The 22,188-nt window shown below is 48.2% G+C and overlaps 1 protein-coding gene across 4 annotated transcripts; it reads right to left on the reverse strand.

Annotated features, from left to right (window-relative positions):
- Positions 1–3: 3 nt before the first annotated feature.
- Positions 4–21,785, reverse strand: GLYCTK (glycerate kinase). Of its 4 annotated transcripts, none has more exons than XM_073352550.2 (5): positions 14,072–15,678; positions 10,655–11,077; positions 10,089–10,240; positions 6,803–6,978; positions 4–5,126 (listed from the first exon to the last, which is right to left on the reverse strand). In XM_073352550.2, exons 2-5 carry the CDS (start codon positions 11,026–11,028, stop codon positions 4,224–4,226), a joined length of 1,605 nt encoding a protein of 534 aa, XP_073208651.1. In that variant the 5' UTR covers positions 11,029–11,077; positions 14,072–15,678; the 3' UTR covers positions 4–4,223. The 4 variants fall into 4 exon arrangements, with proteins under 4 accessions (XP_073208651.1, XP_073208654.1, XP_073208653.1 ...); XM_073352553.1 differs by lacking the exon at positions 14,072–15,678 and adding an exon at positions 21,659–21,785 and having other exon boundaries at positions 3,392–5,126; XM_073352552.2 differs by lacking the exon at positions 14,072–15,678 and adding an exon at positions 16,751–18,011 and having other exon boundaries at positions 3,392–5,126.
- Between the last annotated feature and the right edge of the window lie 403 nt (positions 21,786–22,188).

The raw sequence follows: 22,188 nt of genomic DNA on the forward strand, positions 1-22,188 counted from the left end.
CAGTTGTCTGACTAGATTGAAGTGGCTCTAATATCACTCCAGGATCACATAGGCAAAGCCCAGCTATAAAAACCCCTCCCCTCAGAGTTCATGGAGACAAATTCATTATACTGCCAAGACAGCAATGATGCCTTCCAGGCTCTGAAGGTCAATCCATCACACCTTTGAGATACCTCCAACCTCTCTTGAATGTGGTGAAGGTAATAACAGTACTTGGCAGTTACATACCACTTTGTGGCTCAAGACATGATCCAAACAATCTTCAGACACAAACCTGTGAGGTACGGCAGTACTATTCCCTTGGTACAAATCAGAAGCTGAGGCAGCAAGAGGTTAAATAACTTACCTCTGATCTTGTTACTGGTAGAGCCAGGATTAGAACTCAGGAACCTGAGTCTCCTTTCCCATGCTGCTTTTCATCACAGGGGAATATTTATCTCCCAGGACAGCAGGGATGGCCCGATAGCTACACAAATTGCAGTTAGGAAAAGATTCTGCTCTTAGTCATATTTGTGTAAATGCAGAGTAACTCCACCGAATTAAATAGAGCAAGACAGATTATCATATCCCCTAAGACCTCTTTACACTGTTCTGGCCTTAAAGTGTGGGTGTAGCCCCAGACCTAATGAAAATGAGAATCCGGCCCAATGACTCCACATGCATGCTGGTGTGAGTAAAAGCAGGATCTGGCCTGGAGAGCAAGCTACTGTTGGAGTCTTCTGCTGCTGGTGAATGGCTTTAGAGCCATAGGGAGCTTTTTCCATCTTCCGCTTCCAGCTTTTATAATCTGAGTTATAACACAGGTAGCTGCAGTTCTGTGCTAAACACAGTTAGGAGGAAGAAATCACATCTCTTTCCAGCTCTATGGCAGCAAGGTTTGGAACCCAGGTGTGTGCACTATACTGATAATAGCACATGGCATTACAGGGCAGCATGGTGATGAAGCTTTCTTTCCTAAACTGAGGACATGCAAGCCCCTCACTGAGGTCAGCTCAGAGATGAAGCTTAGACTACACTGCTTGAAGAGTAAAAATGTTAATATAACCTCACCGTCCTTGACCAATGCCCCCCATCCTACTTTTTCCTCATTAAAACAAAAGGGAACAGTCGAAAAAACTTGTAGGGGAAAGGAAGCCACGTGAATGAAGATGTGAAATGTGCTTCAAACAGCTGCATGCTTTCATCAGACCTTTTATCAGCCTTCCCCCTCCACAAGATGAGCTCATTTTAATCATTAGTGAAACACTCCTGTTTAAAAAAGCCAGGCCGATGTGAGTGTCTGATTAACAGCTCAGGGACTTCCCTTGAGGAGTGAATGCCAGCCAAAGTTTTCAGAACTCGACTGCGACTGATTTCAGATCAGCATCTCCAAGGGCTCAAGCAATGCTTGGAGTTAAAAAAAAAGGCATTCTTTTTCCAGGGCTCTGAGTGCAAGGGATGAAATATGGGGCTAGAGTCTCAGCTGGTGTAAATGAGAATCATTCCATTGATGTCAGAGGAGCTGTGTCAATCTACACCAGATGAGGATCTGGCCTCTAATGTTATTCCTTCCTGCTCTGAGGTTTGCCTCCCCGCTTTTTGTTTTGCATAAATCCTCAAACATTTTTCTGTGCCACTGACCACTCGCGTGATGCCATATGTTTCTGAGATCTCCTCTATAATACATCTGTATGCTGCTAAACGTACCAGCTACAGCCGTACTGAACACACAGGCTGCTGAGCATTCCAAGGCCCTTCAGGTAGAAATCACCTGGTCAACTGCAGAATGTACCAGGTACCTCCAGGCAGAAAGGCAATTGGGGCCCATAACTCATATACACTGGCTGCAGTGCTGAACATTTCAGATAGATCCAGATGGAGCACACCTACCCTGCTGCTAGATCTACCAGGCACAGCCTCGCTTCCACTGATGTCTATTAAATGATAATGGACAAGAACAGCAGAGCAGGTGCAGTAGAGTGCCAGCAACAAAATGGTTAAGGACTAAATTTTGCACTCATGGTAGTTAACCCAACAACTCCAGAGTGACTCCAGATTTACACTGGTTGAACAAAGAGCAGGATTAGGTGCTAAGTAACTAACATGGCTGTCCAACCAATCGTCCTGACCCATAAACAAGCTCTTTGAACATATTCATTTTCCCTTTATGTTTATTCATGCTATTTGCACCGCAGACATGCACAGGGACCCCAATCAGATCAGGGTCCCACTATGGCAGGCACCACACACACAGGGAAATTCAAATGGCATTCTCCACTCCACTGAGAAACCTTCAAAAACCACACACACAAGCCAGAACAAACTTCCCTCCACAGTCTGCACCCTGACATTGTATTCATGCCTCCAAATTACCATATGTCATAGGTCTCCAGCACCTTCCAGCAGAGGGTTTCACAGCACTTTGCAACCACTTGCAAATTTAGCCTCACAAAACCCCTGGGATGTAGGTAAAGATGGTCATCCCCATGTTATAGAAGAATTTGAGCCTCAGAATGTTAGTGACTTGCCCAAGCTTATATCTGGGAGTGTTAGCAGAGCTGGGATAGGATCTAGCTTGTCTAGTTCCAAAAGCTATGCCTTAACCACAAGATCACACATCAGAACATAGGATCTGCCAGACTGGATCAGACTCAAGATCCATATAGTCCAGGAACTTATCTCCGATAGTTACCAGTGCCCAGATGCCTCAGAGGAAGATACAAGAAACCCCTCAGTAAACATGTAGGTCCAATTCTAATCTCTATTGCATAGGGATTGACTTAAACCCAAAAAGCATGAGGTTTTATATCCCCTCCAAGAGTGTTATTAGCATTAACTATTCTTGGATATTCTTGTTATCCTTATAAATGTCCAGTCCCTCTTTGAATCTTGCTGAGCATGACTGTGCAATGACTTCACTGTTTACGGTATTAATAGGATGGTATACTTAACGTTGCAAAGTTAGATCAGCCACACGGCACAGCTACATCTGTCTGCAAACCGTTTGCATCAAATGTGGCCTTTTAAATCAGGGCTGGAATTTCAAGCGAGCTCAGCTCCCATTTAGGCACCGCAATAAGCGGCCAGATCTTCATAAGAGACGAAGACATTGATTACTGTGCTCCTTAGAAAACCTGGCCCCAGGTGTCACGCTGGGAATGAGCTGAATATGACAAGACAGGATCTGAGTTTAATTAATGACAAAGCTGAAGTAGCTGGTGCTCCGCATTGTCCCAGAGGCTGGAGGGACCTGCTGTTTGACAGAGCAATAGCCCCAGCTGCTTTGCCCTTTGATCAGTGTAGCAACAGGGGTCAGGAGAGTTGGATTTACGGATTTTGTGGCCTTTTGTTCTATGGAGTTAGAGGAGTTAATCAGCATGACACGGACTACTGACTTTACCCAGTAAAAAGGTCAATGACTCAGGCTGGAGGCTGTATTGCTTTCTGACCGGTTTGGTGGTAGCACCCCAAATGCTTGTAGCATACACACACATAATACAGCACGCTACCCCATGAAACATCAACCATGGGGCGGAAATGTCACCACACCAGGGCAGAGGAGGTTACATAGTGGAGGAGAAACTCTCGTGTTCCGATGGTTTTTGCACCAGTGAATCTGAATCATGGTTCACACCGTTCTTCACTTCACATGATGTTAATGCCACAGCTCGGTGTGTTTTCGCCATGTATCCAAGATCAAAGGTTCAACCTATGCCATGTGCTCATCTCCACTGAACTTGGAGTGCAATGGATTTAGGGTCCTATGGACTAATCTAATATACCTTGTTAGCTTTGTATGGAATAAGAGTTACAACGCAACCTAGAGATTCAGGCTGGGTGTCAGATGTCCAAAAACCCCACTTGAACTCAAACTCCCTAAGACACCTTTATAAATCCCAGCCTTATTTGCCTGCCAGTCATCAGCCCTGCATTCCTGAATTCTTTGTAACCACAGCCAAAATGCAGTATGTTAGTGGCTCTTCAGCTGGAAGGTGTTAATGCAGCCCCAATCCCGATAATGCTGGTGCTATCTTACCTTTCTCTGATCCTAACTAACAGATTGAACATGCTCACGGTCACCCACCCATATGCCTCACTAATGTAGCTTTTACAGCCATGATATTAGTGCCCTTGCCAGCTGTCCCTAATTTAAGCAGTCTGGATTTGTCCAGAACATTGGTACCCTCATTTTTCACCAATGCCTCTAATTAAAAACAACTGAGGAGTTCATAGAGGTGCTCTCCTTATCTGTCTCTAGCCCTAATTAAAATAGCCTGGATGTCCATGACATTGGTGCCTGTTAAACCAGTCAGCAAAAGGTGATGTCCATTTTGGAACTTACTGAAGAATGTGTAGGAGTCATTGTTGCTCAGAAAGGTCTCCACATTGAGACCTTCCTGAGCAGCCTTATCCACCAGCTCCTGGCTAGAGAAGGCACCAGCTGCCTCTGTTGGCCCATCTTGCCCATCAGTCCCACAACTGAGGAACAGGACTTCATATCTCCCAAGGAAGTAGCCAGCCCCAGTGGCCTTAGCTCGGTGTAACTCCAATGCTACCTGTAAGGCCAACTCCTGGTTCCTCCCACCCTTCCCATTTCCTCGAAGCTGGACAGTGGTCTCTCCACCAGCCAGCAGGCAAACTGATCTTTCAGACTCCAATCCTTGCAAAGCCTTCAAAGGATCCACAAGGTTCAAACCTGGGATCTCTAGCTCTGCTGCCAGCTTTAGAAGATCTCCTCTCACCTGGTCTCTTAGAGGACCTTCTGCAAGTCCAGCTGTGCTCAAGCAAACAAACTGAATCAGCTGGCTGTAGAGTTTGGCCACTCTACTGACTTCCCCACACATCGCTGCACTCAGAATCAGGGTCCAGTAGCCCAAATCCTCTGCTTGGCATTTGGCCTCCTCTAAAGCTAAACTGTTTGAGCCAATGACAACATTGTAGACATGGGAATAGTCTTTCGGACCGCTGGGATATGAGACGGAGCTGGACAGCACTGTTTCCACAGATCTGGGCAAGATGCTCAGCAGGTTGTATTTTGTCAGTATCTGAAGGCAGTCTTGAGCACTGGGGCAACTGTAGACAGTGGGGCCACTCGCAATAATGTCCACTGGGTTGCCAATGACATCAGAGAGGATGAGGCTTAGCACCTAGAAGCAGAAAGGATGACAGATAAATGCAGTGCCTGCAGCAGAGACTCACTGACATGAAAGAGTGATCAGACCAAGTTCTGCATTCAGTTACACTTTTGCAATCCAGCGGATCTCAATGGAGATGCATGGGTGCAAATGACGGCAAATTTGGCCCATTCTGTTTTAAGATAATGCAATAAGAGCTCTCAGGGCTCTAACCCATGGAATCAAAATGATATTTCATGTTGGACTATAATATAGGAAAGAGTAGGATGTTTTTATGTGACTCTTCTCAGGCTCCTAACCTGGTATAGATTGAATTGGAGCTCCACTGATAAATACAGTGAAAAAGCCCAGAAGTAAAATACGAGGCCAGATCCTCTGCTAGCGTAAATCCACACAGCTCTGTGGACATCAAGGATGCTTTGCTGATTTACTTCAGTTGAGGCTCCAGCCCACTTACTCCAGACAAGTGGCCCCATCAGACAATGGTAGTGCAGTAGTGAGGGAAAGGCTACTATTGAACGAATAAGGAGTCTGAATTTCCTTCACACCACAACGCTGGTCTGTTCAGATTGTGGTGGGGAGTCAGCATTTTGCATGTGCACAGTAACTGGGGGCTGCAGTCATTAACATGGCCAGTGCTCTCATTTGAACCTGTGCACACATTCATTGGACAGTTTAAAGGGGACAAATTTGGCCCCAAATGTAGGTTTTGAAAAGATGAATGAAACCTAAATTCAATAGAAGCATTTCCACTATTGTTCTGCTACCAAGTGACAATGGGTTTTTTTTTTAAAACAAAGAAAACTGCCCGGTGCTGCTTTCAACCCAAACATCATTGCAGCATTGTGCTAGAGAGCCAGAAAGTGAAACTGACTAGAAATTAAAAGGAAACTGACCAGCCAATTTTCATTCCCTAAGCCACAAGAAATGCTGAGAGTGACCAGATTGCACAGTGAAAAAACAAGACACAACACAAACTGTGTTAACAATCTCATGTGCTATTGAAAAAGGTAAGTAATGATTTTTTTAAATTTGTTTTTGTAAATATGGACCAAATTTTTGAACCCTATAGTTGATTCCTAACTGCATATTCAGGCAGCTAAATAGAAGCAGTGTGATTACCACAGATGCTGATTCCCACTGACTTCACTGGGAGCTGAAATCATCTGAACCAGTGGTTCTCAACCTTTCCAGACCACTGTACCCCTTTCACAAGTCTGACTTTTGTTGCATACCCCAAGTTTCATCTCACTTAAAAGCTACTTGCTTACACAATCAGATATAAAAATATAAAAGTGTAACAGCCAGTATTACTGAAAAATTGCAGACTCTCTCATTTTTAATCACATAATTATAAAATAAATTAATTGGAATATAAATATTGTGCTTAGATTTCAGTGTATAATATATGGAGCAGTACAAACAAGTAATTGTCTGTATGAAATTTTAGTTTGTACTGATTTCACTAGTGCTTTTTATGTAGCCTGTTGTACAGCTAGGCAAATATCTAGATGGGTTGATGTACCCCTTGGAAGACCTCTGCGCACCCCTGGTTGAGAACCACTGATCTAATCATCAGGTCATTTCTAGTGAGGTCTGTTTTGGCCATGACTTTTAATCTCATGGTGTCTCTTTAAAACTGCCTTAGAGCAGAAGCTATGGGCAAGTGAGAAGTCTCCCACACTCACCTGTGCAGGATATGCAGCCCGGGCCAACCCTCCACCCTTCATCAAGGAAAGGGCCTTCCGGATGGTGTTGAGCTCCTGTATGGTAGCTCCTCTGGAAGCCAGAAGCTTGGTGACCTTCTCTTTCTCTTCCAAGAGGATCGGAGGAGTAGGAGCAGGCAGTAGAGCCGATCCGCCTCCTATAATGCAGGAGAAACTGCAGTAAGTGAATGCACCTGTGTAGCAGGGTGGGAGGAACCCCCCCCCCCAGCATTCAAAGGCTGGCCTCCCCCAGACAAGGGGCTAAGCGAGGGCATCCTACAGCTGGAGTTTTCCTTCTTCTCTTCCCTCAGCATTCTGTCATAAGGGCATTTAGTGCTGGTGAAAGATGCCAGACTAAAAGCCCTGGAGACTGATGTCTTCTCTTTCTCCACAGAGCAGGCTGGATCTCTATGGCAGTCAGTTTCACCTGTGCTCAGTGAGCTCATTCACAATGGTGCCTGCATTTTATACCTACTTTGCCTGGCATAAATGAGAATGCAGGGTGCAAGGTGAGACAGAATCAGGCCCAGGTGCTACTGTTCTCACTACACTTCCCTGCGAATGTGCCTCAAATCTGACTTCAGTGACCGCTTGTCTGAGAGAGAGGGGACTGCGGACTCCATGGCTCACTCAGTGTTTAGCTGCAGGGAAAGAGAGACACTTCTGGCTTCAGCGTTTCACTGACCTCATTCATAATGAGAGGTTTTTAAAAAAATATAGCAATGTCTAAACCTAAATATAGAATTGCACTACAGCAAAAAGCTTATTGAGAGAGAGAGAAGGATGGAGAGTCACTGAGGAAACAAAAATCAGGCTGGATACTATAGTGATGGGTGCATTAGTAATCTGATTAATGGGAGTGGCAGAGCATGGCTGACGGCATGATTGGGCCCTTGAAATGCAGTGAAAAAGAAGGGGGAAAGAGAACTAAAGGGGGAAAATAGAGGGTGAGTGTGTATAGAAGTGTATCAGAAAACTACCATAGAAGGGCAAAGCCTGCTCTGAGGTTTGAGAAAAAGCACCATCAATAAAATATGACGAACAAGAAAAACAAATGAAACTGCCTGAGTTTCAGGCAATCAGTAGGGATCTGACTGAGAGGCAGAAGCAGCCAGAGGGGCCTGCGTGGAGGTATGCATGCTTTGGGAACTGCTGCCGACAGCAAATCTTGGGATGGCTGACTTAGGGGCCTAGGAGTCTCTTGAAAATATCAGTAGCCAGAGGACAAGAGGAAACTCAAGGGAATCCCCACCAGACACGATTCAAATCCAATTATATCCGTGTCTGGATAATCCTGCAAAATTCTCTCTGAACCATGGCAGAATAAACTGCAGCCAGCTGAGCATCTCGATCGAGACCTTACTCAGCTGAGCAGCACAATCAAGAACCCCACAAAATCCCTAAAGAGCAGCTCCAAGTGCAAGACTGGAGACACCTACTCACAGGGGCATGTATATAGCTGGATATCCACCCAATTAAATAAACCCCACAAGTGCACTGCCGCATTGCTTATGCACTCAAAGCAGAGCACATTCCCTCATTGTGTGCCCCGCTATCTAGGAATGGGGGAATAAGGCACTAAAGGGGCAATCGCTCCTGGAGAAACCTGCGAGTTTCAAATGTATGTGCTTAGGGGCTGATCCTACAAGGTGCGGAGCACCTCTTACTTGGCACTGAGTGACTCCTTTTGATTTGGGGGGTGTGAGTGTGAGAATGCAGAGCACCTCACCCGTGCTATTTGGCCCCTTGCAGGATCAGCCCCTCAGTGACTCCAAGTCTCAGATAGGGCCTCATTTTTCCAACTTGGGTACCTAAGTTAGTCCCCCATGACAACCCACGCACTGATGCCCAAACACCTGGACCTCCTGTACCTGCTGTTCTGAGCTCTGCTGCCACAGCCCAGTGGCTCAACCTTTCCAGACTACTGTACCCCTTTCAGGAGTCTGATTTGTCTTGCGTACCCCCAAGTTTTACCTCACTTAAAACTACTTGCTTACAAAATCAGACATAAAAATGCAAGTGTCACAGCACAATATTACTGAAAAATTGCAACTCTCATTTTTACCATATAACTATAAAATAAAAATATAAATACTGTACTTACATTTCAGTGTATAGTATATAGAGTAGTATAAACATTGTCTGCATGAAATTTTAGTTTGTACTGACATTGCTAGTGCTTTTAACGTAGCCTGTTGTAAAACTAAACAAGTATCTAGATGAGTTGATGTACCCCTGGGAAGACCTGTGTACTTCCCGGGATACACGTACCCCTGGTTGAGAACCACTGCCCTAGCCTACGTGCCCAGATTTAAACACGGGGTACCTCCTATTCTGAGGGAAGAAAGCATCTACATGGCTGTGTGGTCAGATGACCCAGGAGAGTCTGTCTTTACAAATACAAACATGGAAATACAAGACACTGGTTACACTGACTTCATGGTGTCAAACCGATGTAACTCAGAACAGACTCGGGCCCTAGGACCCAGACCTCCATACAGCTCAGGATGCCTCTCCTCAGTGCTTTGCCTTGGGATGGGCTTATATTTGCAGAGCAGCGCTTTCTGATTGCCTGGCACCACCACATGGCAAAATGGTGCCTTGCTGCTTCAAACTGCAAGTCCTGTGGATTGATATTGCTGGCAGGACAGCAGCGAACCACAGGGCAAGGCCTGTGGGAGGAGGGAGAGAAACAGCAACACAACTGGCTGGCCCAAATACTTGGTCTGCCAACACTCTAATGAATAATATAGCATCTCCCATCCCAGAGCGCATCCGACTCTTCACACACAGCCCTGCTGGAATGCAGCCACCTCTTACGTGGGAGGGCACAAAGCAACAGCCGGTGGAGGAGGGAGATTCTAGACCAAGGAATCAATAGTGGATTCTTGTGACAAGTTCCTCTGAGAGGTCTGACTGGGAGAGAAGTGTGTCTGCCCGGGGCCCAAGCTGCTGCCAACTCACAGCTGCTGCCAGAAGACCAGGTACTGAAATGTGAACGCATGCAGTGAGCTGCCACCGGTGTGGGAGTCACATTAGGAACAGCTCTGACCCACTTTACGCCTCTCCTCATCTTCTTTTGCAACAGGCAACTTGACCTAGTTTGCCAGGCATGATTCCGGATCTGTCTCCTGCATGCACGAGGAAAGGCAGAAGCCAGGCTAGAGAAGAGATAAAGGGAGGAAAGATGGGGCAGGAGAAGGGAGGGCAACAACTGACGGCAGTTCCACAAGAACTCACTCCCCGCTCCTGGGATTCCAGACGTTACCTGAGATCAGCACAAGGAGGAGGTCATCAGCTGTCAGCCCTTCAGCTAGCTCCCGAATCATGCTGGCTGCCCTCAAAGCCTCTTTGTCAGGGAGGTTGTGCTTAGCTCCTTCTATGACCTGGATCCTGCTGTGAGGCTTCAGCAGCATCTCCCTGCATGGGTTAGAAAGGTGATCAGGCCACTGAAACTTACACCTATCCACAGCCCACCTGGCAGCCCCACTCCCACAACAGGGATTTGGGGGACAAGGTTCCTTTGCTGATCCTGGTCTCTCCCCCATGGGGCCGGGTACACTATGGGGGCAGCATACACAACCCCAAGGACAGATCCGATGGCCCACGAAGTGGGATGGAGACCAGTCAAGGCTGAGCTATAAGTCTTGATCCCATGGTCAAGGGTTAAAGTTGGGACAGGTGGAGAGGATCCAAGAGGGATTCAGCAGTGACCCCAAGGGGAAAATATATGGCAGGCAGACATTTCTGCAGGAGCCTAGGTCTTTGTGCTTGCCTGTCCCCAACCCTTCTCTACACCCTCCCACCGGACTATCCGGGCACTAGCAGTCTTACTCCATTCCCGCCTGCTGCAGACATGCCCGGATGCCGTGGGGGACACTGACAACCCCCTGAATTAGGTGGTCCCCGAGGATCTTCTCTGCCGCAGCCGCCATTCCCAGCACAGCTTTCCCAAAGCCCACCAGATACAGGTTCCTCCTCACAGGGAAAGCCCTGTCCCTCACGACCAGCCTGGGGCATCCGTCTGTTTTGAGCGCCATGGCCCTTCTCAGCATGGGGGCTGGCAGGACAACACCCACGGCGCTGCGGAAGAGGTGCAGCCCGTGCTCCCAGAGGGATATACTGCGCGGGTAAGATGCTTGGCCCTGACAGGCTGGGATCATGCAGGCTCTACGGATGTTGGGCAGGGCCTTGAGAGCTGAGGTCATGTCTGGCCCACGCTGCCTCTTAGCAGTTGGTCAGCCAGCCACATCCAACCTGTAACAAGGGGAAGGAATGGTTAACTACTCAGCCAGCAAGAGGTGGGCTTTTGATTGGAAAGTGGCGAGCTAGCAAGCTGTGAACCCAGTACAGGACTCAGCCTTGCTCACGCAAAACTCCCACAGAAGCCAATGAGTGTTTGCCTGGAGTAGTAGCTAAGAAAGAAGCTCTGGATTTGGCCCATAGTATGGAAATCTGGCCTCCCAGCATAGGTAAATCCATTATGCTACCCACATCTGCAGTGCACACCCTTCCCCTGTAGTCTGAGACAGCACGATAGCAGTTATATTTCCTTTATTTTCAGACTTCTGCCATTTGGGAGGTTCACAGTCAGACAACCAGATGGCAGCTCCCCTCATCCCCTTGATGTTTCTTACAACCCGATCAAACCCCTGCGAGGGCTGAACATCTGCTGGCTAACTTCAGGTTCATTGTAGATTTCACAGACTGCCCATTACTTTGACTCGCTCATTTCTTAATGACTTCCCAACAACAGAGGCTGTTCTCTACCCTTCAGGGGGAAGATTCAAATAGACCATAGCCTCCAGCCCAGCTTTTAGCTAGGGTGAAGCCCCTCATCACTGTGGTATCCCAAAGCTCATCTAAGATCATTCACTGTTAGTTACTCATTTCCCTCCCATAGTTTCTGCTGGAGCCTATGGTAAAATAACAGGCTCAGCATCTTTGTGGCTGTTTGAACTCCTTGATGATGGTTATGTCAGAAGATGCCAGTCATGGGGGTTTTCACAATAAAAAGCAAATCAACTGAAGACAGAAAAATGCTCCAATTTCTTGGCTTTATTAATGGCACATCATTCTTTAAAATCATGTTCAGACACCACAGGCTTCTATGCTTACACAGCCAAATCCTGCGCTCCTCCTCCAGGCAAAACTCCCGGACGGTTCAGTGTAAAGACGGTAGGCTTTGGTCTACTATAAACATTTGGGTCACATTCAGTAACAGTCAAGTTGGGAAGGAGACTCCATCTCACCAGCACAGGGGTATTAAGCCCAATAACTTGTATGCTTGACTAGAGAAGATCTTCCAGACAGCCAGTCTTGATTTGAAGACATCAGGAGATGGAGAATCCCACCACTTCCCTTGGTAGCTTGTTAACTCACTGTTACAAATGTGTGCCTAATTTTTAATATGAATTTTTCTGGCTTCAGCTTCCTACCATGGGTTCTTCTGTTCTTGTGCCTTTCTCTGCTAGATTAAAGAGCTTTTAGTACCTGGTATTTTCTCCCTGGAAAGGTACTTTGACACCTCTGATAAACTAAACAGACTGATCTACTTAAACTGGCTTTTGTAGGCCTTGCTGGAGCCCAAGGCATAACTAGCAGTGTGAACCAAAGGCTGTAAACCAAAGCAGGCTTGGCCTTGGCAGAATAGTAACACACCAGGTATTGGCTAACCAAGTAAACACATTCCTGATCAGAGAGGATGGTACAAGAACACCCAGAATTCTCAAGTACCTATGTAAACCAATTCCTAAGAGACTTTGCAGGCACACACCGAAACCCCCATAAGATAAGGTGGGGATGACCGGATAACAGAGGAGGAGGTTTTGTTCGAATTAGCAGGTACAAGGTGTAAGGGTGGTAACTAACATCATCTGGAGCGATGCTTGTTTGGATTGAGGTATAAAAGGAGAAGTTATAGGAGGGGCAGCTTTGTGTTGGCCGAGGGGACAGAATCCTGGTGTCCTGACTGAGTCTTTACTTTGTCACAGGCATACATAAGTCAGTGTCCCTGTGACACATTAGACAGGGCACAAGTACTGTGCTTTGTTGACAATAAACCTGGCCGAGTGCCTCCGCCACCAAACCAAGCCTGTTGGCTTTCTCTGCAAACATCAAGGTCTGCTGAATGAACACGCTGCACGGTCTGCTAGCGCAGGTGTCATCGGGGCTCGAAGAACAGCTCCGAGCAGCCATATCAACTCTCTGCAGCTGCGTGTGTCTAACAAACACCAGAGGGCCCCTCTAACGTCAGTACACTGAGGAAGTTAGAGAGTACCCTGTTTCACGCATAACCTATCTATATATTTATATGCCACCCCCCATCTTCACAGCAGCTATGCACTTCACAGTCATTAATTAATGTAATCTCATAACATCCCCGTGAGGCAAGGAAGTGCTATTATCTCCATTTTACACATGGGAAACTGAGGCATGGAGTAGCTAAGTGACTTGCCCAGGGTCACAAACGGAGTCTGTGGCAAAGCTGGGAAATAAGCCCAGCTCTGCTGGGTGGGAGCACTCTGAGACTTTCACTGGACTGTGGCAGCAGTCACATGACAAGTTGCTGCACAGCACACTCGTGTGCTGTAGAGTCACACCACAGCTTGCCACGGAAGTAACATGGTGTTCAAACAAGAGCCCAGAAATAACAATGGCCCACTAAACAGGGAAAGTAACAGGCAGAGTTCTTCCAGAGAGCATCAGCCTGACTACACTCAGGGGCAGATCCCACGCAGGAAATGGCCACCTTATTTTGTGAGATGGTCTCTATTTAGGGGGAACAAAAAAAAGGACAATTTATTCCCCAACACAATAAAGAGTGGGGCGTGAGCAGCTGGAGGGAAAATTCACAGGCGACCCAGATAAAACCAGAAAACCCAGCCACATCTCTGGCCAAATTCCCTTCATGCAGTTTAGCAATTAGTAAACCCCAAACAATGGACACATGGCAATTCTTCTGTCTCAAGCAGGCCCTGTTCTGGGTTCCAGCTGGCAAAACTCTTGTCTCTGCCTCTCGTGAGAGTAGCTCAGCCTTTTGAGGATCTGAGCCCAGCCAGGCTTAGTGACACTTGGCTGCCTCGACACAGGGAGCCTCTCCCTGCAGGGAATTCACCCAGGAAAACCACACCGCTGTCTGATTCAGAGCTGGGCCATCACTGGGACGAGAGGTGGCAAGGCTGAGGTACCCTGCTGGAGGCACCGAATTACTTGTACACCCGGTCACAGGGGATGAGGGGTTAAAATTACCTTCCAGTTGCGTCTTCCTCCAGAGCATGCACATGTGAATGCTCTTCCAGGAGAGCTCAAGAGTCCAGAGGTCTCTTTATCAAAACACTCCCACAAGGTAGCAAGGGTTTAATAATTAAGAGAGTGAGGCCCTCCTAAAGCACCTCTGAGCTCAGATCAGTGCAGGGCCTCTTTCTGCCACTGAGGAGCTCAAACCCAGAGCCCCCATTAAGAGCCTCCAAACCCACAGGCTCTTTGATAGTCGAAGCAGCCTGTCTGTGCATGCTGATCGAACCCCACAGCGGAACAAGGGCTTGAGAGAAATAACAAGGATTTGCTCAGTGCTGAGGGCGACAGCATTTCAAAGTGAAATAACAAGGGTGGAGGGAAGAGGGCCTAAAGGAGCTCACTTGGTGGGAAAAGGGGAACTCGACCCAAGGTTGCCCTGACCACTGGGCTACAGGGTCATTCCCACACTCACTCTCTCCGGCCCAATGATTGTTCAAGTTAGTGGCAGAGTTGTGAACCCAAGCCTCTCCAGTCTCATTTAGCCTTAGACTCTCCTGTTCCTAGTGGCACCTGTGACAACCCATTTTCCCCACTATCGTCTGAGTCTGTCGTACGTAGTCTCCATGAAAGCAGCATCCTTTCCAATTGTCCTTCAATAGGTCATTCTTTATCCTCTGTGCCTCCTCATGGAATCCAACCTAAGATCTAGGCTAACACTCGAACCACTGGACCATCCTTCCTCTTTGTCAATGAGCCGTTTTCAGTTACAAGATTAAAACATGCACAGAGTCACATCTTAACACTCTTCATAGAAATGTATGATTCTTTACTCGACGTCTGAACTCCACTCAACAGCACATCTATTTCAGAGTTAGGCCAGCAAAAAAAGGGAGCTTAAATGCTGCCATTCAGGGCACTATCAGGAACTTTGGGTCTGGAAATGACTTAGCTGCTTGAGCTAGCCAATGCCTAGCATAAGGGAAGTTACGCCATCGCACATCTGGTTTTTCTTCTCTCCACCTGCTGGTTGGGGAAATAAACTCATGCATCTGGGCTGATGGAGAGGATGCTGGAGAAGATGGTGATTTATACTAAAGATGTTATTCTCACATCATTTTAAGAGCGCTCCAATATTAATTTTTCTTGTCCCCTTTTTGGTTCTTTATTCTACATTAGAGCCATTAGAGCCTCAGTGAAAATGATCGAGCCACATTCTGCATGGCCCAGACCTTGCACTCTCCTCAGTCCCCACTGCCTAGCACAGAGGAGGGCAAACTTTTTGGCCCGAGGGCCACATCTGGGTGGGGAAATTGTAGGCAGGGCAGGGGATTGGGGTGCGGGAGAGAGTGTGGGGTGTGGGCGGGGACTCAGGGCAAGGAGTTGAGGTCCAGGAAGGGGTGCAGAGTATGAGAAGGGGCTCAGGGCAGGGGGCTGGAGTGCAGGATGGGAGCAGAAGGGGTTTTGAGGGCTCAGGGCAGGGGGTTGGGGTGCAGCGTGCAGGAGTGGTTCAGGCTCCAGCCCGGCACCGCTTACCTCAAGCGGCTCTGGGGTAGCAGCGATGAGTAAAGGGGCTAAGGCAAGCTCCCTGCCTTCTGCCCCCCCGACCCTCCAGAGGCCGCAGGGACATGGTACCAGCTGCTTCCAGGAGCGGCGCAGGGCCAGGGCAGGCAAGGAACCTGCCTTAGCCCCGCTGCACCATGGGGCTGGCAATCCCATGGGCCAGACAGAAAGCCCTGATGGGCTGGATCCAGCCCGCAGGCCATAGTTTGCCCTCCCCTGGCCTAGCAGAACGTTTGGTTTGGCATGCATCCTTTCAGAAAGTTGTCCGAGAGTCTACATTAAACTTTGGAGGAAAACAATCCTGAGAACTGCCTGTTCTGAGTGAGGATTGCAGGAGGATTGCGAGGGGTTTACATTAATCCCCTTTAAATGAAAACTTCCTGAGCTTCCATTAATGAATGATGTCTCCAATCTGCATATTAATTTGCATAAGTTAACATTATAAAATCTAGCACTCGCTCTTAATAAAGCTCCTCAATCTGCAGCTGCCCACCAGCTTCAAGTTCCACAATTAACTCTCTCAACACAAGACACCAAAAACCTCAGCTCCCAACTTCCATCTTCTAGGGAAGGGACTTGGCGATGATAAATGACCGGCAAAAGACAGTTTCTGATAACTTAGGTAACAACTAGGAATTGGAATTGTAACCCTTCTACCCATCAGAGTTGGCAGCAACAAGGGCCGGGTTCAATCTCTAGGGGATCCATTCCAATAACACAATGCAAACTGGCTCGAGCCCCCACACAGTGACCTGGGACAAATATATACCACCCCCGCTGGGCGCCTCCAAGAGGCAATACTTCCCTTCTCGCAAGCACATAGTCTGAATGTAGCAAAAAGCCTTTTAATAACAGAGAGAAACAATGTGGCATTATGTTGGGGAAACACCACCAACAGGATTCATAACACAATCCATGAGCAAAGAAAAACCCCACCCCAAGCAAACTGGGGCATGCCCTTTTCCCTTTGGTTCTTGAGTCCAGCAACCCCAAATCACCCAAAGTCCCAAAAGTCCAATGACCCAAAAGTCTCCGTCCCTGGTCAGGGCAGCCCCAGAGTTCGAAAGTTTATTTGCGGAGCTTTACCTCCCAACCTGGGTGGAGATGCGACGGGGGTAAGAGGCACCTTACATGATCTGAAGCTGACCGCCCCACAGCTTCGCTTCGCTCCGGCAGCCGCCCCACGAACTACTTCGCTCAGCTCCGCGGCCCACAACCAGCTCCTGCCGTCCACAAACTGCTCCGCATCGAACTGCTTCACCAGCCTGTCCACAAGGCACTCCAGCCATCCCGCAAACTGCTCCACAATATATCTTCAGGCTCCCCCATTACCTGACACAACGCTCAGTGATTTCAGCCCTTAGTCAGTTCAGCTCTTTAGTGAATTCAGCTTGTAGTAGGGGAGCCCTAGTGCTGGTGCACTGTTAGCCCAAAGTGAGCTCAGCAGCCTATAACTAGACTTGTAATGAAATCAAAATTAGCTCTGATATTCCACTGTGGAGAGAGGAGGAAGTGCAATTAGCATGTAAGGCCCTCACCAAGGGGCCCATGCCACCAAGTATTAATATTTGTCCCCATCCTCTCTCAATTCACAGACTTTTGGAACCCATGACCCTTGCCTAGCGAGTGCTACTTAGTTGATGGTGAATCCCTCCATCATAACAAAAGGCCACGTACAGTTCCCATAATCAGGGTAATAACAATTTATTCTTCCTGCCCAAATAACAGAGACACTGGGGATCCCACAGCAGCCAAAGTGACCATTTGGGCAGCTATGGTCTCATTCTAGGCGGGGTGGGTGTGCCTATGCAAATGAGATCAGCCCCTGAAGTTCTTTTCCACAACTTGCCACACCTCACCACCAGATGTCAGGGTGGAGCTCATCCTGACACTGCTTACAGAATCAAACCAAACTTTAGGGGGAGGGAGAGCTTAGTGGTTTGAGCATTGGCCTGCTAAAACCAGGGTTGTGAGTTCAATCCCTGAGGGGGCCATTTAGGGATGTGGGGCAAAAATCGTGGATTGGTCCTGCTTTGAGCAGGGGGTTGGACTAGATGACCTCCTGAGGTCCCTTTCAATCCTGATATTCTGTGATGTGCAAGCAAAGAGCCAGATTCAGGTGAATGTGTCCAGCAGTCAGGTATCAGGGTGAGGAGCATAATCTAAATCATGGAGCAGGTCCTCAAAGAATCAATCCTGATGCACTTGCATGAGAGGAAAGTGATCAGGAACAGCCAGCATGGATTCACCAAGGGAAGGTCATGCCTGACTAATCTAATCGCCTTTTATGATGAGATTACTGGTTCTGTGGATGAAGGGAAAGCAGTGGATGTATTGTTTCTTGACTTTAGCAAAGCTTTTGACACGGTCTCCCACAGTATTCTTCTCAGCAAGTTAAGGAAGTATGGGCTGGATGAATGCACTATAAGGTGGGTAGAAAGCTGGCTAGATTGTCGGGCTCAACGGGTAGTGATCAATGGCTCCATGTCTAGTTGGCAGCCGGTATCAAGTGGAGTGCCCCAAGGGTCGGTCCTGGGGCCGGTTTTGTTCAATATCTTCATAAATGATCTGGAGGATGGTGTGGATTGCACTCTCAGCAAATTTGCGGATGATACTAAACTGGGAGGAGTGGTAGATACGCTGGAGGGGAGGGATAGGATACAGAAGGACCTAGACAAATTGGAGGATTGGGCCAAAAGAAATCTGATGAGGTTCAATAAGGATAAGTGCAGGGTACTGCACTTAGGATGGAAGAATCCAATGCACCGCTACAGACTAGGGACCGAATGGCTAGGCAGCAGTTCTGCGGAAAAGGACCTAGGGGTGACAGTGGATGAGAAGCTGGATATGAGTCAGCAGTGTGCCCTTGTTGCCAAGAAGGCCAATGGCATTTTGGGATGTATAAGTAGGGGCATAGCGAGCAGATCGAGGGACGTGATTGTTCCCCTCTATTCGACATTGGTGAGGCCTCATCTGGAGTACTGTGTCCAGTTTTGGGCCCCACACTACAAGAAGGATGTGGATAAATTGGAGAGAGTCCAGCGAAGGGCAACAAAAATGATTAGGGGTCTAGAACACATGACTTATGAGGAGAGGATGAGGGAGCTGGGATTGTTTATCCTGCAGAAGAGAAGAATGAGGGGGGATTTGATAGCTGCTTTCAACTACCTGAAAGGGGGTTCCAAAGAGGATGGCTCTAGACTGTTCTCAATGGTAGCAGATGACAGAATGAGGAGTAATGGTCTCAAGTTGCACAGGGGGAGGTTTAGACTGATATTAGGAAAAACTTTTTCACTAAGAGGGTGGTGAAACACTGGAACGCGTTACCTAGGGAGGTGGTAGAATCTCCTTCCTTAGAGGTTTTTAAGGTCAGGCTTGACAAAGCCCTGGCTGGGATGATTTAGTTGGGGATTAGGTCCTGCTTCGAGCAGGGGGTTGGACTACATGACCTTCAGGGGTCCCTTCCAACCCTGATATTCTATGATTCTATGATTCTAAGGGCAGGTCTACACTTAAAACACATTGATGCAGCCACATTGCAGTAGCATTTTAATGAAAATGCTCTAAACCAGGAGTTCTCAACCTGGGGTACACGTACCTCTGGGGGTTCTCAGGGGTCTTCCAGGGGGTATATTAACTCATCTAGATATTTGCCTAGCTTTACAACAGGCTACGTGAAAAGCACTAGCAAAGTCAGTAGAAACTAAAATTCCATACAGACAATGACTTGTTTATATTGCTCAATATAGCTTTTGCTACGGTCTCCCACAGTATTCTTGCCAGCAAGTTAAAGAAGTATGGGCTGGATGAATGGACTATAAGGTGGGTAGAAAGCTGGCTAGATTGTCGGGCTCAACGGGTAGTGATCAATGGCTCTATGTCTACTTGGCAGCTGGTATCAAGCAGAGTGCCCCAAAGGTCAGTCCCGGGGCTGGTTTTGTTCAATATCTTTATTAATGATCCGGAGGATGGTGTGGACTGCACCCTCAGCAAGTTTGCAGATGACACTAAACTGGGAAGAGTGGTAGATGCACTAGAGGGTAGCGTTAGGATACAGAGGGACCTAGACAAATTGGAGGATTGGGCCAAAAGAAATCTGATGAGTTCAACAAGGACAAGTGCAGAGTCCTGCACTTAGGATGGAAGAATCCCATGCACTGCTACAGACTAGGGACCAAGTGGCTAGGCAGCAGTTCTGCAGAAAAGGACCTAGGGGTTACAGTGGACGAGAAGCTGGATATGAGTCAACAGTGTGCCCTTGTTGCCAAGAAGGCTAACGGCATTTTGGGCTGTATAAGTAGGGGAATTGCCAGCAGATCGAGGGACGTGATCGTCCCCCTCTATTCGGCATTAGTGAGGCCTCATCTGGAGTACTGTGTCCAGTTTTGGGCCCCACACTATAAGAAGGATGTGGAAAAAATTGGAAAGAGTCCAGCGGAGGGCAACAAAAATTATTAGGGGGCTGGAGCACATGATTTATGAGGAGAGGCTGAGGGAACTGGGATTATTTAATCTGCAGAAGAGAAAAATGAGGATGGATTTGATAGCTGCTTTCAACTACCTGAAAGGGGGTTCCAAAGAGGATGGATCTCGACTGTTCTCAGTGGTACCAGATGATAGAACAAGGAGTAACGGTCTCAAGTTGCTGTGGGGGAGGTTTAGGTTTTATATTAGGAAAAACTTTTTCATTAGGAGGCTGGTGAAGCACTGGAATGCGTTACCTAGGGAGGTGGTGGAATCTCCTTCCTTAGAGGTTTTTAAGGTCAGGCTTGACAAAGGATGATTTAGTTGGGGATTAGGTCCTGCTTTGAGCAGGGGGTTGGACTAGATGACCTCCCGAGGTCCCTTCCAACCCTGATATTCTATGATTCTATGCTATACACTGAATTGTAAGTGCAATATTTAGATTCCAATTGATTTATTTTATGATTACATGGTAAAAAATGAGAGTCAGCAATTGTTCAGTAACAGTGTGCTGTGACACTTTTGTATTTTTATGTCTGATTTCATAAGCAAGTAGTTTTTAAGTGACGTTAAACTTGGGGGTATGCAAAACAAATCGAACTTCTGAAAGAGGTACACTAGTCTGGAAAGGTTGAGAGCCATTGCTCTAAAATGATGAGAGAGAGCGCGTCTCCCGTCAATTTAGTTAATCCACCTACACGAGAGGCAGTAGTTACATCGGTAGGAGAAGCTCTCACACCAACATAACGCTGTCTACACGGGTGCTTAGATCAGTATAACTACGTCACTCAGAGGTGTGAATAATCCACACCCCTGACTGACGTAGTCATACCGAAGTAATTTGGTAGTGTAGACCAGGGCTAAGTATTAGATAGCTAGGTTCACAGACAGTAATCTGAGTCTGAGGGAGTGTGAAGTGCTGTAATTTACATGCTAGGAGACTGGACAGCACTGTAAGAATGCATAAATTAAAGTAGAGGGTGGTCAAATTTAATTTAGAGCTCCCTACACACTTTTGCTACTCCCCTTTCTTTTGGGGGCATAAAATACACTTCTCGCTGTGACAGGTTTCAGAGGGGTAGCCGTGTTAGTCTGTACCAGCAAAAAAACCCGAGGAGTCCTTGTGGCACCTCAGAGGCCAAGAAAAGCGATGAAGTGGGTTCTAGCCCACGAAAGCTTAGGCCCAAATAAATGGGTTCGTCTCTAAAGCGCCACAAGGACTCCTCGCTTTTTTTCCTCCTCCCACTGAAGCCATGGACCAGCAGTGTACCTTTCCTCCATGGCCAGCACCACCGGGTCGTTCTAAGTGACTTCCCAGGAAGCCGGCGGCACCGGGCCCAGTACCGACACCAGCACCACTGGGACCAGCACTGGAGTCTATACTGGAACCGGCGTCCCCCGCACGGGGCCCTTGTTACGGCGGCCTGGCGGGCGCGGCAGCCTGAGCCTCTGGCCCCCTGCCGGGCCTCAGTCTGTAAGGCCGGGGCGAGGGGGGGCCGGCGGAGACCCGCCCCCGCGGCCCAGGGCAACCCGCTTGGCAGAGAGACTAACCCAGTGCCCCGGGCTACTTCCTACCGCGTCTGGGCGGGGCCCCACAGCGGCCCGGCTCGGCCAATCGCGCGCCTCCGCGGCCGGGCGGAGCTGGACCCCCAGCGCCGGGAGGCGAAAGCTGCGGCGGCCGCGCGCGCACCGGAGCAGGCACCTCCCATCACGCGCCTGCGGAAGTGAGCGAGGCTCCCCCCGTCCCCTCCCTCCAGGCCTGCCATTGGCTGCGGGCGAAAGGGGGCGGAGCGAGCTGGGCCCGGAGGCTGTGTTTAACCTTTCCGGTGCTGGCTGGCGGCGGCGGTCCCAGGACCGGTCCCGCTAAGATCCCACCATTGGTGGCAGTACAGACCCAGTACTGGTCCTAGTACTGGTCCAAAAAGAAACCCCAATAATGGTTCCAGTACTGGTCCCAGCAAGTCCCCACTACTGGTTCCAGTATACACCCCAGCACTGGTCCCAGCACTGGATCCAGTACTGGTCCTAGTAAGACCCCAGTACTTGCCCCATTACTGGAACCAGTATAGACCCCAGTACTGCTCCCAGTAAGATCTGAACACAAG

The sequence above is a fragment of the Lepidochelys kempii genome, chromosome 7 (assembly GCF_965140285.1).
Source record: "Lepidochelys kempii isolate rLepKem1 chromosome 7, rLepKem1.hap1, whole genome shotgun sequence".
NCBI classification, from domain to species: domain Eukaryota; kingdom Metazoa; phylum Chordata; order Testudines; family Cheloniidae; genus Lepidochelys; species Lepidochelys kempii.